Source organism: Anomalospiza imberbis, chromosome 4 (assembly GCF_031753505.1).
Source record: "Anomalospiza imberbis isolate Cuckoo-Finch-1a 21T00152 chromosome 4, ASM3175350v1, whole genome shotgun sequence".
NCBI lineage: Eukaryota > Metazoa > Chordata > Aves > Passeriformes > Viduidae > Anomalospiza > Anomalospiza imberbis.
In genome coordinates, this window is record NC_089684.1 from 72,959,620 (window position 1) to 72,975,173 (window position 15,554).

Here is a 15,554-nt window from a genome sequence, read left to right on the forward strand (position 1 = left end):
AGAAAAGCCATGGGCTACTGCAAGATTTGAGCTTCTCTCTCTGGTGGAAATAGAGGGGCTGTCTCAGGGTGTCTGCTCTGCCAGGGATTCCCTGATGCCATCACCAGTGATGCCACTGGAAATCATCATGCACTGCCATTTTTCCAACTTCAAAGGGTGTCACATTGGGGTTTCAGATGCTGCAGAGCCCAGCTGGCAGCAGTTGGCACGGGCACAGACAAGAGTCCAGAGAGAAGTGCCAGTGGCCTTTGGACCAGGTCTGTCCTGTTAGATGAGAGAGACTGACATTCTTGGGCCAACATTTCATTCCATTTTAATCCTTCATTCTGGAGACTGAGATTGGCTTTTTCAATGACAACATGAAAACCTTTATACACATTCACATACAGTTTTTGAATGCTCAGCCTGGAGAATAAAAGGCTTCAAGAAGACCTTAGAGCCCCCCACCAGGGCCTAATGTGGCTCCAAAAGAGTTGGAGAGGGACTTCGGACAAGAGCCTGGAGTGCCAGGACGAGGAGAAATGGCTTCCCACTGCCAGAGGGCAGGATCAGATGGGATATTGGGAAGGAATTCCTGGCTGTGAGGGTGCTGAGGCTCTGGCACAGGGTGCCCATAGCAGTGTCCAAGGCCGGGCTGGATGGGGCTTGGAGCAGCCTGGGACAGTGGAAGGTGTCCCTGCCATGGCAGGGAGTGGGACTGGATGGGCTTTAAGGTGCCTTCCAATCCAAACCATTCCATTATTCTCTGAATGTTATTAGGAAACCTGAATTCCCAGAAACTGCCCATTCCTTGGACTGATAGCACTTTTTAATTGACTGAAGGCTTTGTTGATGGTGATGTGACCAAAAGGGTTGTGACTGCTCCTCTTCTCTTCCCTGGGAGCAAACCAGACCCATGACATCAGCACTTGAAGGGTTTTGCTGCTGTCATGGAGGGGCTTGGCTGAGGCAGAGTAAGCCAGGACAGCAGCACGAGGGGATGTCACTGACCCTTCCTGGAGTCCCTGCCCTGCAGTAACACTTGTCCGTCGGTCCCGGCAGGCAGCCCCATCACCCCCAACTACATCGACAACTCAACCTCCAGCATCGCCCCCTGGTGCACCTGCAACGCCAGCGGGAACCGGCAGGACGAGTGCGAGAGCTTCCTGCACCTCTTCACCAACAACGTCTGTCTCCGTAAGTGGCACTGCTGCATGCTGGGGAGGCTTCTTGTGGCTGGGGATGTGGAGATGCTGTGATGCTCTAGGGTCTGTAGCTGTCCAGCTCCATGTATTACCAACAAAGGAGCTCTGAAGAGCCTCAGGCATCCATTTGGGTGATGCAGAGAAAGAGGCTGGGAGAAGGAGGCTTCCCCCTGCCCTGACAACCCTTTTCTCCATCTTCCCCGCACCAAGAAAACGCCATTCAGGCCTTTGGCAATGGGACTCACCTGAACACAGCCGTGTCCCCGTCCGTCCCCCCCACCACACAGATGTACAAGCAGGAGAGAAATGCCAACAGAGCTGTGGCGACCCTCAGAGAGAACAGCTTTGAACACCTCCAGCCCACCAAGGTAGGAGAGGGCAGGCCTGGCCCAGAGAGATGATCGGCCATGTCTGTACCTCCTGCAGCCTCCTCACCTCAACTCCTTCTTCCACTTGTGTCATTTCAGTCACATGCAGGCATCCAACCTACCCTCCACCTCCTGGAGGCCCGATCTTCCCTTCCCTTCCCTTCCCTTCCCTTCCCTTCCCTTCCCTTCCCTTCCCTTCCCTTCCCTTCCCTTCCCTTCCCTTCCCTTCCCTTCCCTTCCCTTCCCTTCCCTTCCCTTCCCTTCCCTTCCATTATTCAGAGACATGTTTCATTTAGAAGTACTGGGATATCCTTGGGGTTTTCACCCAGGACCACTGGCTTGGCTCCTCACCATCCTTCAGAGCATCAGTTCAGCTTCAGACAAGCATTTCAACTTCCCAGGACACAAGTTACTCCCTTGTTAGATGAGGATTCTAGAGGTCATAATGCAGAGGTTTAAGGTTTGATAAGCATTGGAAAATTTGAAAGGAAAGGTTCTGTTCATCAGTAAATTATTACTATCAAAATAATACTAAATTGAAATTATTTAAAAAAAATAACATGTTCATTTACTGATGATGGCCTTGATAGGCATTAAATATTTTATTTTTAAATTTAAAAAAATGACCTTGACTTGCCATACCAGAGTAATTTTCAGATTCAATTATTTTGCTGTTGAATAATTAACAGTGACCCTGATTTGCTGAACGTTCAGGTTACAGAAGCTGTCAGTTTTAACTAGACTCCAAGGGGGCTTTGCACTGGGCTGACTGATCCCTTCAGAGCTTCCAAGTATGGGTTATTTTAAGGCTTACCACTGTTTTTTGCTGGGAGAACACCCGATTCACCTCTCTCCACCCTGTTTTCACAGAGCAGCAGGCTGGGAGGTGGAGAAAAGTGGCCTCAGGGTCCCTCACTGCTCTCCAGGGCACTGGTGGCACTGTTGCAGGGCACAGGGACACCTTCACCAGGCCATAAGCTTGGCACCCAACAGATCTGGAGGGCTTCCCTCCAGCTGGTGCTCCCCAGATCTTAGAGAAATCCAAGTAGTGGCCTCAGGTCCAGAGCTAGCACTGAGAACTTCATCCTGGAAGTGAAGGAGAAGCTGTGAACTGTCTGACCAGGACAGTATTCCCAACAGCAAGTGGGAAGCTGGAAAATGCAGCTGCAGTAGAGGCTGGCCCTGCCACATCTCCAGCCTCCTCGTGGCAGAGCACATCTCTCCTCTGAGGTGTGAGTGCTGCTGGAGCGTGGTCCCTGCTGGAAACCAGAGATTTGGGTCTTGGCTTTGGACTCAGCTTCAAATACAGATCCTGTTCAACGTTTAATGAGGCTGGCACCTCTGGACCTGAGGGGGAAAGCTGGTGAAATGTGTCCCAGCACCATGGAGGTATATTCCACACCCACCTTTAAGGTCACCAGATCAAGCCACTGGCCATCAGTGGCTCCATAAGATACATGGATGGCCACTGACCTGAGAGGGCATCCAGGCACCCACCTTACACAGACACCTCCAGCCAGTGCCCAAACAAGTGCTGTGCCCACAAATGACTCTGCTGCTGTGACCCACCTTCACCAACACCTCCTAAAGAGCTGCACTGACCTCCAGGCCGGAGTTTGGGTGCTGGAATCAGCCCTGGTCCCTCTGCACGTGCACACACTTGGGGCTGCACAGCCCCCAAACCCCAAATCCTCTGAGGCAACAAGGAGAGGCACCAGTTTGGTTAGAGAGATGGAGTCCCTCTCCTATGAGGAAAAATTGGAATTTTTCATCCTGGAGAAGAGAAGCTTCAGGGTGACCTAATGGTAGCCTTCCAATGCCTGAAGGGGCTCCAAGAGAGGTGGAGAGGGACTGGGGACAAGGGCTGGAATGCTAGGACAAGGGGAATGGCTTCCCACTGCCAGAGGGCAGGGTTAGATGGGATATTGGGACTAAATTCTTGGCTGTGAAGTTGCTGAGGTCCTAGCACAGGGTGCCCAGAGGAGCTATGGCTGCCCTGGGAAGCTGTTCCAGGCCAGCTTGGACAGGGCTTGGGGCAACCTGGGATAGTGGAAGGTGTCCCTGCCCCTGGCAGGGGGTTGGAATTGGATGGTCTTTAAGGTCCCTCCCAGCATAAACCATTTCACGATTCCATGATCAGCCACAGCTCCCACCCCACACTGTCTTCTCTCTCTTTCAGGTGGCTGGAGAGGAGAGGCTCCTGCGTGGCTCCACTCGTTTGTCCTCAGGGACCTCCAGCCCAGCAGCCCCTCCCTGCTGGGCAGCCTCTCCGCTGCAGATGTGGCTTCTCCTCGCCCCTGCTGTTCTGAGCCTCCCCGTGATGTGAGACAGGGCTGGCACACACCAGGCAGAGACTCGATTTGTGTTGGTTTCTTTACTGAACAACCAGACCAGTAACTTTTTCAGGAGGAGAGCAGGGAGAAGGGAGGGGAAGGGAAGGCAAGGTGAGTGTTTGGGCATCCCTTCCTCCTCCTCATCTGTCTGCCAGTTTATTTGATTTTATATGATCAGCATTGTTGACAACCAGCTCAATCTTGGTCCTGGCCACCTTTCCACACCACAGCTTGGTTTTTGTTTCTCCAGCTTTCTATGGATAGGGCTGAAGCCATGGACAATTCCCTTGGAAAAGATGAAGGAGAGAGTTAATCCAAGAAATGAGAGCTGCAAAGGAAATGTTTTTTCCTGCCCAGCCAAGAAGGGAAAGACTTTTGATGGATGGATGACTGGATGACCTGTCAGGAGGTTTCCTGAAGCCCACATTGAGGGCTCTTGACAGGACACGTGGAGGTCAGACTGTCTGCACGGTTGCTCAGGACCTGAAGGACAATGCACCTGCTTCCTTCAGACTGAAGAAACCAGAAAACTGGTGGGAAGGTGGTTGGTTTTGTTCACTGGAGAGGAACCTGAAGCACCTCTGGGGAAGACCAAGTAACCACACTCTGAACTGGCTGGCAGGGATTTTCCACCCTCTCAAAACCATGGACAGAGTGCAACCAGCATCCACATCCCAGCTTTCACCTCCCCTTGGACCCTCCTTCTTAGGGAAACCTGTGTCCTGGATTGATGGTGTTCAGGAAGAAACACGTGTGTTGCATTTTGTTTACAGCTGAATTTTTTGTGTCCCAACCCAAACATCTCTATCCACTGGTCCTGTTCAGTGTTTTGGGGCATTTTTGTCACATCCAAACAACCAGAGGCCAATATTGTCCCACTCCAGGCTACCCTTTCTCCATCAGGGGCCAGTGTGTGAGCCCATGGGCAGGGTTTGACGTGAGCCCAACTCATCCCACTCTCACCTGCCACCTGTTCATCCACTGGTCTCATGGGCACAGGGTCTCCAGCCAAGGTATTTTGTTCATTTTCCTGGGAAGAGATGGGATAGGAGAGGTTTACTAGAAACCACTCTGAAGACAGAAATACCCAGCCAAGAAAGGCCATGACATGAATTATATCATGGGTAGGGACTGGATTGCTACAGTTTCCCCTCCTTGAAAAACTGGCAGAGGCAACCACCTGTGTCCAGGGGAGCAGGTCAAGGGCTTTGCCTCTGGCCAGTTCCTGTTTTTTCAGTGAGGATGTCATTTAAGCGAGGGCTGCTGAAGTGACCCTTTCTTCCTAGCCACAGCCAGAGCCCAGGGGAGGAAAGTGAGGATCAATGTCTCTCTGGTGTCTGGGGGCACAGGGAGGCAGGTGTGTGACCCTGGACATCCTGAGCATTCCAGGGTCTTTCCTCAAGGAGGAGAGCTGAGGAGTCCCAGTGCCCTCTTGGGGGGCTGAACCCCTTTACTAAAGCCAGGAAGGAAGGTGGTAAGGAAGAGTGAGAAGGTTTCCCAGGATAAATGCTCACCCAGGCTGAGTGCCATGGGAGGAAGAGCAATAGCCCCAGAATCCCCCTGAGTGTATTTAGGCCTGGCCTTTGCAGGAGTCCATTTATTCCTTGGTTTGTGCTCCTCCAATAAATACCATTAATTCCTTGGCATTTGAATGCATGGAAAGGTTTAGGAAGCATCAGACACAGCAGAGTCCATTGCTTTTTATTCCTATTTCCTGCAAAACCTCTCCCATTCTTTATTGCTTCAGATTTTCTGAGAAACTGCAGCAACTTCCTTGGCTTTTGTTCCAACAAGAAAGCACTCTGGTTTTCAGCTGAGCACCTGTGCATGTGTCTGACATGAACAGAAATCCTCCTGCTGCATCCTGTCCAAAGTGCTGCTCCTTGAGGCCCTCAGGGCTGTAGCACCCGGGTTTCCTGATCCAAGCTGTGCAGAGGAACATGCTGAGTTCCAAGGCTTGTGTGCAGGGTGACGAGTCACACCCTGGGCTAAAAGCTGTATGTGAGAGCTTCGTGGCCAAGGGGCTCACTTGACCAGGCAAGCAGACCAGGAGGGAGAGCTACAGGCAGGAAAGCCCTTTCAAAGTGACCCCACACAGCACAGAGCTGCTGTGAACGTCTCCCCTTTATCCAGGACTGCAGTGTCCCTGAGAGACCGAGCGACACAAAGCTTGTGTCCTCGGAGCTGCAGGTGGAGAGGGATGAAACCCTGGCTGCTCAGCCCTTCAAAGGCAAGGAACTACCTCAACACCACGAGGTCATGCTGGGAATTGCATCCTTCTGCCCCTCTCCTTTCCAGTCCTGTAGTCATGCTCTGCTTTTCACACATCTGGCCCCATCAAAGCAGTCTCCACCAGCTGTCAGTCGTGCACAGGCTGAGTGTCTGCACAGGGTGGGGATACAAGTGTCAGCTGCTTTCCAGGAGCACCCACTCCTGTGTCTCTCATATGTCAGTGTCAGTGATGTTGAAGTGCCACTTTGCCGTTTCCTTCTCATTCAGCAGAAAAAGTGTTTTTCTGGGTGGTGAGGGTGCCTGGTGGCCCCACCTCACCTCTCCCTTCAGACTGGTATGCTGTAAAAAGAGGTGTGGAGAATCCTACTCAAGGACTGGATGGGATGGAGGAGACCTCCAGAGGTTACCTCATCCCAGCACCATGTCCCACATCAGCACCTACTTTAAAGATTTCAGTGGGACATCATCATCTCCCCTGGATTTATACCATGGGATCATGAAATGAGTCAGGTGGGACCTTACAGCTCATCTCCTTCCAGCCCCCTGCCATGAGCAGGGACATTCCCATTAGACCAGGCTTCCCAAGACCATCCAGCCTGGCCTTGGACACTTCCAGGGCTGTCTTGCTTTAAAGGCTCTGCAGATATTAGCTGTCTCACGCATCAGAGCCCAACCAGATCCTCAGTTCCCATGTCCAGTCCTGCAAGGCCTGTCCCAGGCCAGGTCCTGCCCTCCTGGGGGTTCCTTGGGTTCACGAATGCTTCAGGATGAAATGAATGAGGCACAGGGCAAGGAGCCTCTCACCCAGCAGGAAAGAGCTGGGGAGTGGGAATTAACAAAAAAAAAAAAATTATCCCCAAACTTTCACAGCTTTGTTCTGATTATTTTACTCTTTTCACCAATATTTAACATTGATTCTCCCTCCAAGCCTGTTCATGAATCAAACTTTGCAAAAAATGATGACTTTCGAACCTTTCTTTTGGAGGAAGCAAACATGATTACTCTCCTCCCACCCACCAACATGTGTGCACAGACCACCGCTTTTTCCTTGTGAAAAGTCAGTAATTTTTTTGGATGAAATTCCATCTCTGCTGAATTCTGTGAAGTGAACCATGGATCTTAATTTTTAAGTCTCTTGATTAACCACAAAAGTCATAGCAGCTGCTTGCAAAGGCAATAGACTGAGCGAGCCAAGAGACAGAAAGGGAGACAATTTTTTTTAGGAATTACTCCATTCCTGACAACTTCCATAAGCACAAAGAAGAATCATGGGAAAAAGAAAGGAAAAAAACCACAGTTAAAGAACCAGACAGATTTTCTGTAGCCACTGAACCTATTTTTTTGGCTGCACAGCACTATTCCCAGTGGCTGGCAGCCCCGAGAGCCTGTGAAATATTGTGTATGTACTTGTACCTGTCATGTCACGTCATGTCCAGCATTGTCCAGGCGGGAGCAGGAGCTGGGAGGGAGACCCGGGGCTGGGAGATGGTGCTGGAGCAGGAACCCATGTGTGCCCCTGCTTGATGGGAGGGTGGTGGGTGCCAACCCAAACTGGGGTCAAACTTGTACTTACCTTTTCTGTACATGTCAATATTCAAACATATCCATGAATAAAGCACACACGCATTTTCCTGAGCCCTCGCTCCTGCTTGCCATGCCAGCACGTCCTGGATGGCGCTGAGCTCTGCTCCTGTGTGGAAGGGCAGCTGGAAGAACTTGGGGATGTTCTCTGGGGGTTGAAGAGTGGTGGGGCTCAGATGAGCGTGCTTGGCTGGAATCATGGAATCCTAGAATATCCTCAGCTGGAAGGGACCCACAGAGATCATCAAATCCAGCCCCAGACCCTGCACAGACCCCTAAAATCCCACCCTGGGCATCCCTGGCAGCGCTGTCCAAAGACTCCTGGAGCTCTGGCAGCCTCAGGGCCGTGCCCATTCCCTGGGAGCCTGGGCAGTGCCAGCACCCTCTGGGGGAAGAACCTTTCCCTAAAATCCAAACCTAAACCTGCCCTGGCCCAGCTCCTGTTGTTCACTCAAGTCTTGTCCCTGGTCCCAGGGAGCAGAGATCGGAACTGCCCTCGGGAGAAGCTGCAGACAGCTCTGAGGGCTCCTCTCAGCTCCAAACCCAGCCCCAAACCCAGCTCCAATCCCGTGTCTCCCAGCAGGGAGGGGTGACAGGTGAAAACCGGCTCTGCTGAGATGGAGAGACACCAGTGTCATCAGGGAAGTAGACTCAAGGCCCCACACCAGTCCTGGGGCTGTTTGTGTGGCCTGTGGGGGTGAAATATGCAAAGGTTTGGGAGAAATTTGGGGCAGGTTTGGTTCAAAGCTGGTGCCAGCACAGGAGGAGGGAAGCACTGCAAGATATAGCAGGGATGGGAATAATTGCACCTGCAATTAGGGGCCTGTGGAGCCACTGGTGCCAGGATGTCACCAGTGACCCACGGAGTGGAAATAACTGGGAAGGGCTGGTGCTGCACCCTGTGCTGGGCAGGAAGGGAGATGGAGGAGAAGGGTGGGTGGTGGTTCATGCCAGCCAGGAAGGCTTCTGCTCATCCCACGAACATCCATGAGCTATTTTTGGCAACTTAAAAAGGTAAATGGAGGTAAATTAGAGGTAAATGGAATGTTTTCTTGCCAATTCTGGGTAGGGGGAAAAATTGAAAATAAATGTGCATAAAATTTATATTAAAATAATGAGTAAAATTCAAGTCAGTTCTTAAAGTGAATTCAAGGTTGAACACATAAATGCTGCACTTTTTCCTCCCAGAAATCATGTTTGCCTCCATGTGTGCATGGAGCAGCTGAGGATGCGGACGAGGAGCAGAACCTGAGGATTAGGGAAGGACTTAGGCTCTTCTCAAAGCCTTTTCCTTCCCCACAGCACCCAGGCTGGGTTTTGCTGACTCAAAGGACAATTCCTCTGAAGGTTCCAGCCAGCTGAACCTGAAACATGCCGTGGAAGCCTTGCAGGTCTGAGGGATTTTCCCTGGCTCTTGGCAAGGAGCTGCTCGACCAAGGTCAGCACCCAAAACTGGCGGGGCCAGTCCAGGGCCACACAGTGCGGGGTGAAGGAGCTGCAGGGGGCTCGGGGGTCCTGGCATTCAAGGAGCTCTCAGGACTCCCCAGGGGGACTCGCCCAAGCTGTGCACAGGGACAGCACGTGGGGCTCAGCTCAGGGGCTGGCTGCAGCAGCCCTGCTCTGGGATGGAGCAACTGGCTCCCAGAAAGCCTGCAAATCATCCTAAATTTAGGGTGAGGGGATTCTGGAGCAGGAGAAGCACTAATAGCTGGAAGAAGCTTTGGCTGACTCTCAGTTCTGCCCTGTCTCTGGGTCTGGGTATGGTTTTGGGGGTGCTGGCTGTGCCCACAACAGAACTGAGCCCCACTCCCTCCTACAGCCACAGACATTAAACACTGAGGAAAGAGCACAGGAAGTGATCTTTCCACATTCCCAGAGAAAAGGTCTTACCTTTTCTTACCTCACCTGTGTAGCCCCCAGGACAGGATGGACAGAGCTTGGAGCAGCCTGGTCTAGTGGAAGGTGTCCCTGCCCATGGCAGGGGCTTGGACCAGATGGTGTTTAAAGTCCCTTCCAGCCCAAACCATTCCATATTTCCCTTGCACACCGGAGCCTGTGGCAGCACAGCAGGTTGGAAGAAGAGACCTGCAGAGAGGATCCACAGACCCCATCAAGTTAAATCCTGCAGCTGATGTTCAACTACTGCAAGGGGATGTTGAAATCAGAAACAACAATTTACCACACGTTATCTCCAAGCAAACAGTGCTAAAATGCTGATAGGGATGGAGATGTTTTGCTCCAGTTACTAAAACACGGAATTTCTGTGAAAAGAGTGGATGTTTGCCAAAGGGAAAAGCTGCACAATTAGCTCTGACATGAAAAATGTTCAAGTCATTTCATGGGGTTTTTTTTCTGAGGGGAAGTGGAAATGATTTCTGGTGGGAGCAAGGATCCCAGGGAACATGCAATGGAAATCCTGCCAGTCACTCTGTTGGAGACACATTGTGGCTGCAGCCTGGAAAGCAGAGTTGATAGAACAGCCAGCAAGCTGCAGGTGGGATGGATGGATGGATGGATGGATGGATGGATGGATGGATGGATGGATGGATGGATGAATGGATGGACCTCTGTCCATGCTCTGCTCCAATTCCCCACCCCCATTCATGGTCAGCCACCACAATCCAGACCTACCCACTGAATTTCTGCTTCCAAACTGAATTCAGGGATCAGCATGAGGACTAGGAGAGATTAAATCCCATCCTCCCATGGCACTGCTGGTCACCATGGATGGGGGGACATCAGAAACAGCCCTGCCCTCACAGGGTCGTGGAGCTGCATCTGCGCTTCTTGTCAGCAGCAGGGAAACAGAGGGGAAAGGTGCTGTCCTTCTTGGCAGAGCCAGAGTGGCCCAGTCGGTGTTTTTTTTGGCTAAACTCCCTGCAGATGTAGTTTCTGAGTGATACATGTGGCCCAGAAACAAAGAGAAGAGGGGAAAGGAAGGGCCTGATCCTGCAGCTGATCATAGAATCATGGAATAGTTTGAGTGGGAAGGGGCTGTGAAGACTGTCTAACTCCATGCCCTGCTGTGGCAGGGACACCTCCCACTGTCCCAGGTGCTCCAAGCCCCAGTGTCCAGCCTGGCCTTGGGCACTGCCAGGGATCCAGGGGCAGCCACAGCTGCTCTGGGCACCTGTGCCAGGGTCTTACACTCTCACAGGGAAGAACTTATTCCCAAGATCCCACCCATCCCACCCTGTGGCAGTTGGAAGCCATTCTCCCTTCCCAAGTCCCAACCCTACATGCCAATGAAAAACATCCCATTTCAATGCAGTTTGAGCCCTGAGATTTTGTTCTTTGTTTGTGGGGAAGATTTATCTCTCCTGAAACACCTCTAGTGCAGATCCCAAATCCCAAGCTTGTCACTGCATCTCAGGAGTCACCAAGGAGAAGAGGTGCCTGTAGGACATCATGTTCCTTACCTCAGAGCTTCCATAGGGTGACAATGGTGTCCCAAAATCCCGTGGCCAAGGGCGTTGGGACTCTGACACAGTCTGGGGATGCATTGATGTTCCCAGCCACCCTGCAATGGGGAACGTGAGGAGCTCAGCCCACCTCCAGTGATGTTGACACCTGGATCCAGCAGCCAGAAAAATCATCAGCAGGTGCTGTCACCTCATTAGAAAATCTCCCCCCACCTCATGCCTTTGGCAAGATCTCAGTGGTACCACTCTGTACCTGCAATCTTTGCTTTGCTGCTTGATTAGTTCAGAAACCAAAACCCCAGGGAGAAATTAAAGAATCTGCTCATTCTTTTTTCCCAAATGGCAATTGGCTGTGGAACTCTGGCTCTTTTGTACGCCTCTCTTCCTCCTCTCTTCCCATCAATGGGGAAAAAAGGAAATGTTGGTGTTTCTGCCATGTTGTAGATGATTTATCACCAACCAGCCATGTGGAACTACCCAAGAGCTGCCCCAAACCCCACCTTTTCCTGGTGGAAGAAACACCACTCAGCCTCCACTCCAGGATTTCTGGGGGAGTTAAACTGGTTTTTAAAAAGACTTAAAGTCCCTTCTTGCTGTGGGTGGTTGATATGTAAGGTTTGTGGAAAGAAAAGCTGGACCTCAAATTCCTCTCTAGCTCCTTACCCAAAACTATTCATTAATGACAGCTGATAACAAAGACCATCATCTTGGGTGGACACAAAGCCCTGGAAAACCTCCATGCTCTCTTCCCTTCCAACCCCTTTTCTTTGCTACAGTACAAGAAAAATCAGAGCAGGGATGAAAAATGGCTCCAGTCCTCTGTGGTTTTTCCTGCTGTCCAAAATAAATTTAAAGCAGCTCTAAAACCACTACCCCCTGCCCATTTCATTTCAAGTCTGGACACCCCACGCTGTGCTGTCAGCCTGGCATCCTCTGCTCAGCTCTGCAGCAATTGCTGGAATTGGGCTCCTGCATCCCAGTTTAATGCCATGGAATGAAGCAGCACAACAGCCTTCGGTGGCACTGTGGCTGAAACCCTCACAGCTCATAAACGTCAGGTTCAACTCTGCTTCATCCCAGCAGTGCTTAATTCCAAAGTTGGAGAGTGACATAAAAATAAATGGAGAACAGCGGATTGCGTCCCGGCAGGACTGGAACCGTGCATGCCTGGGTGTCACAGATCAAGTGACAGCTTTAGACAAACCCTGCCCCAGGCTCAGGTTTCTGGCAGCAGCTCTGCTTAGGTGACCTGCACCTCAATCCCTCTGGCTCACAAGATCTTAAGGCTGGCTGATTAGGGCTATTATAAAATGTGTTATTTATTGAACAGACAGGAGGGAGCAGACAAAAGGCCTTGAACAGTTACTACACAGTACAAAACAAGAGAACTACTGAGAGATTACATAAAACACTGCACGACATTAAGGTTATTGTTATATATTTTATATATATTGTTATATATTATGGTTATATATATTAAAGCTAGCAAAGACACAGTAGAGAACAGGAGTCAGTGGAACTTACCACCCATAGAGTACACAGGATCCTTCCACTCTGTCCTCGAGAGAGTAACCACAAAATTGATGCCGCAACTTTGGGGAAAAGCTCCACAAATTTCTAGGGAATGTGCAGAAGACTTTTGCTTTGTGAAAGTTTGGTGTAGCTTTTATAGTTTGTAAAGTGGAGTGTCCATCAGTCAAAAACTCCAGCTAATCTTCCACAGCAAGATGTTTATTGCCAGCTAGTAGTGTCACTTCCCCAGTTCCTGAATAACCACGAGACAGGAGATCTTTGGTGAGTTATTTCACCAGATTTGAAGCTTTTGTGAAGGGCGATAAGCCTTGCACCAGCTAACAAACAAAGGTAAGTGCTGTGGTGGGAGGTGTCCTGCTGCACGGTGGGTGCTGCAGGAGGTGGGAGAGGAGAGCCCACCTCTGCCTCCCTCTCCAGCTGTTGTGTGAATCTGAAACACCAGCTGGTGCCAACATTTGATAATCATCAGCAAAACTGGTGATACAGTTTCCATGGGGAGAGCTTTTCCTCTTTGGATTTAAATAATGAAATTTACTGGAAATAAATTATTAGTGAGAATAAGAAAGGGAAGGGGCTGAGATTTTATGGTTCTGTTGGGGTTATGTCAGCAGGGGCAGCGGAGGGGCAGCTCCCATTTCTGCTCCCTGTGACAGGGACAGAGAACTGCTGGAGCAGGGCCAGGGAGGGTCAGGCTGCAGGTCAGGAAAGGTTCTTACCCCAGAGGGGCATCTGGGGGAAAGAGAACAGGGCATAGAAATGGAAACTATTTATTCTCTGCCTTTGAAATCTACGGATTTAACTCTCTGAATTACGTCCATCCATCCCCCAGCCTCAGGCAGAGGACATGCCCCTCCTTCCTCCTCACAAATTCAGCACCTGCCAGGAGCCCATTGATACCCACCACCACAACAGAAACTTACCTCACCTCAGCCAGAAGCCTTCAAAACACTTTGAATTATTTTATCCCCTATTAAAAAAAATAAATAAGGGGAAATTTTTAACCAGATCATCTACTTTTTATTTCAGAGGAAAGATTTGCATTATTTACTTTTATTTATATACATGTACTTCACATTTGTATTTAAAATGCACAGACCTCCCAAGAATTTTCTCGTTCCGGCTTTAAATTAGCTGTTATTTTACAATACAAAAAATTATACCAAAAAACTGCAATCCTAAATGTGTGTATGTATAACACCCACAACCCCAGCAATGAAATAGTTTACAATACTTGCTCCTATTTACATATGAATGCAATAAACGCTAAATTATACATATTAACAAACTAAGCTCAATTCTGAAGACAGATAAGAATCATAAATAATTACAGAACAAAGAGGGAAAAAATCCAGAATATAATTAATTCAAGGATCTTAGTTTAAAGAACATTTATTGTGCACAAATTTCAGAGTAATATAAAACTTTTTTTCTTTTTTTTTTTTTAATGGACTGACATGTGATACACTCTGCAAACAATTGTTATATTTTTTTCTTTTTTTCTACTGGTGAGGTTTGTGGAATCAATACTAAATGGAGAGGAAATGTCTAAAGAATTCTAGTACCTGGAAGACACACGCAAATAGTCTGTGTGAACAAAGAAACAGACTGAACAAAACCTGCCCTGATGCAGAAAAAATCAGCAGATACACATATTGTAGTAGTCCTGGCATGGAAACTCAGCTCGTTTCAGCAGCTACCAACAGAAAAAGCAGGAATCTGTCTAACATTGCAAGAACACACCCAAAAATGAGGAGCACACCCTAAGCCATCCCTTCCCTCCCTTCTGCAGCCCCAGCACTCGGCGAGCACCTTCCCACCACAGCCCACCCACCCCTGTCCCCTCTCCTGCAGCTGCAGGAGCTCTGCCAAGGCAGCCCCCTCCTCCCTTCCCTGGGTGTTCCCAGATGGAGAATCCCAGGAGGGGCAGGGCAGCTGCTGCTCTCTGGGGTGGGCACAGGAGCTCAGGGGCTGCCCTGGGCAGGCAGAGTCTGCTCCTTGCTTTCGCACAACGCAGCAAATCAATCCCAGTTCCCAGTGGGAAGGGGCTGAGGGCTCCAGGATGCAGCTGGTGCTGTCCCTAACTCAGGGTCTCGTGGAGAAGAAGCAGCTGGAACACCTGGAGCAGCAAAGGACGGAGGGGCAGCCCAGCTCCATGGCACTGGAACCCCGGGGGTCATGGAAAAGGCCCGAAGTTTGATTTCAGCCTCAAACCTCCTTTCAGCTCATGCAGGGCAGAGCTGCATGAGTCCAGTGCCTTTTGCAGCCACCCCACAAACCCAGTGCCTGTGGAGCCTGGCCACGGCTCCTCAGAGAACCCGAGCTCCTGAGCCCCCCTGGGACACAAACTACCCCGCAGGAGTGTGGCTGTGCCAGCAGAGGCTGCCACGTCCATGGTGCCACACCTCTGAATCTGGGACATTATATGCCATGGCTTGGTGTAAATCACAGGCATTTCCCCATCATAAATAGCTTTATTGTGGTAATTTCACTACAATGCGTTTTAAGCCCAGGGAAAGTGGTAACAACAACTGAAAAGTTGTGTCTCAAATATTCTTGTATCCAAAATTTTGAGCCAGAGCGTGGCAAGGTCATGCTACACCAGCCCAGAGAAAATTCTGGGCTAAAAACCATGGAAAATGGTGAATTTAAAAAAAAGGTGTTATTTGGAGAGTCACTGGCACCATTGTTTTCTCGAGTAAAAGGGCCCTAACAGTTCTGAAATTTCATTACTAATTTTTTTAAAGGCTCCTCTCAGAGAATGAAAATCTTCTGAGGGTTGAGATGTTGAATGCTGAATTTCAGCCAGTTATAAACACCTGAAAATAGTGATTTTGAATGGAAACACTGCCACAATTTTAGTAACAAAGGCTGTAAACTACTGATTTAATCCTCCACATGGTG

At 49.9% G+C, this 15,554-nt stretch overlaps 1 protein-coding gene across 1 annotated transcript in view; it reads left to right on the forward strand.

The window, feature by feature from the left end:
- Window positions 1-7,752, forward strand: part of LOC137473303 (GDNF family receptor alpha-4) — a 72,402-nt gene extending 64,650 nt beyond the window's left edge. The window contains exons 6-8 of the mRNA XM_068189186.1: window positions 1,042-1,176; window positions 1,395-1,552; window positions 3,732-7,752. Coding sequence (XP_068045287.1) covers window positions 1,042-1,176; window positions 1,395-1,552; window positions 3,732-3,878 — 440 coding nt within the window. The 3' untranslated portion in view covers window positions 3,879-7,752. The remainder of the gene's footprint in view (window positions 1-1,041; window positions 1,177-1,394; window positions 1,553-3,731) is intronic.
- The last annotated feature ends 7,802 nt before the right edge of the window (window positions 7,753-15,554 follow it).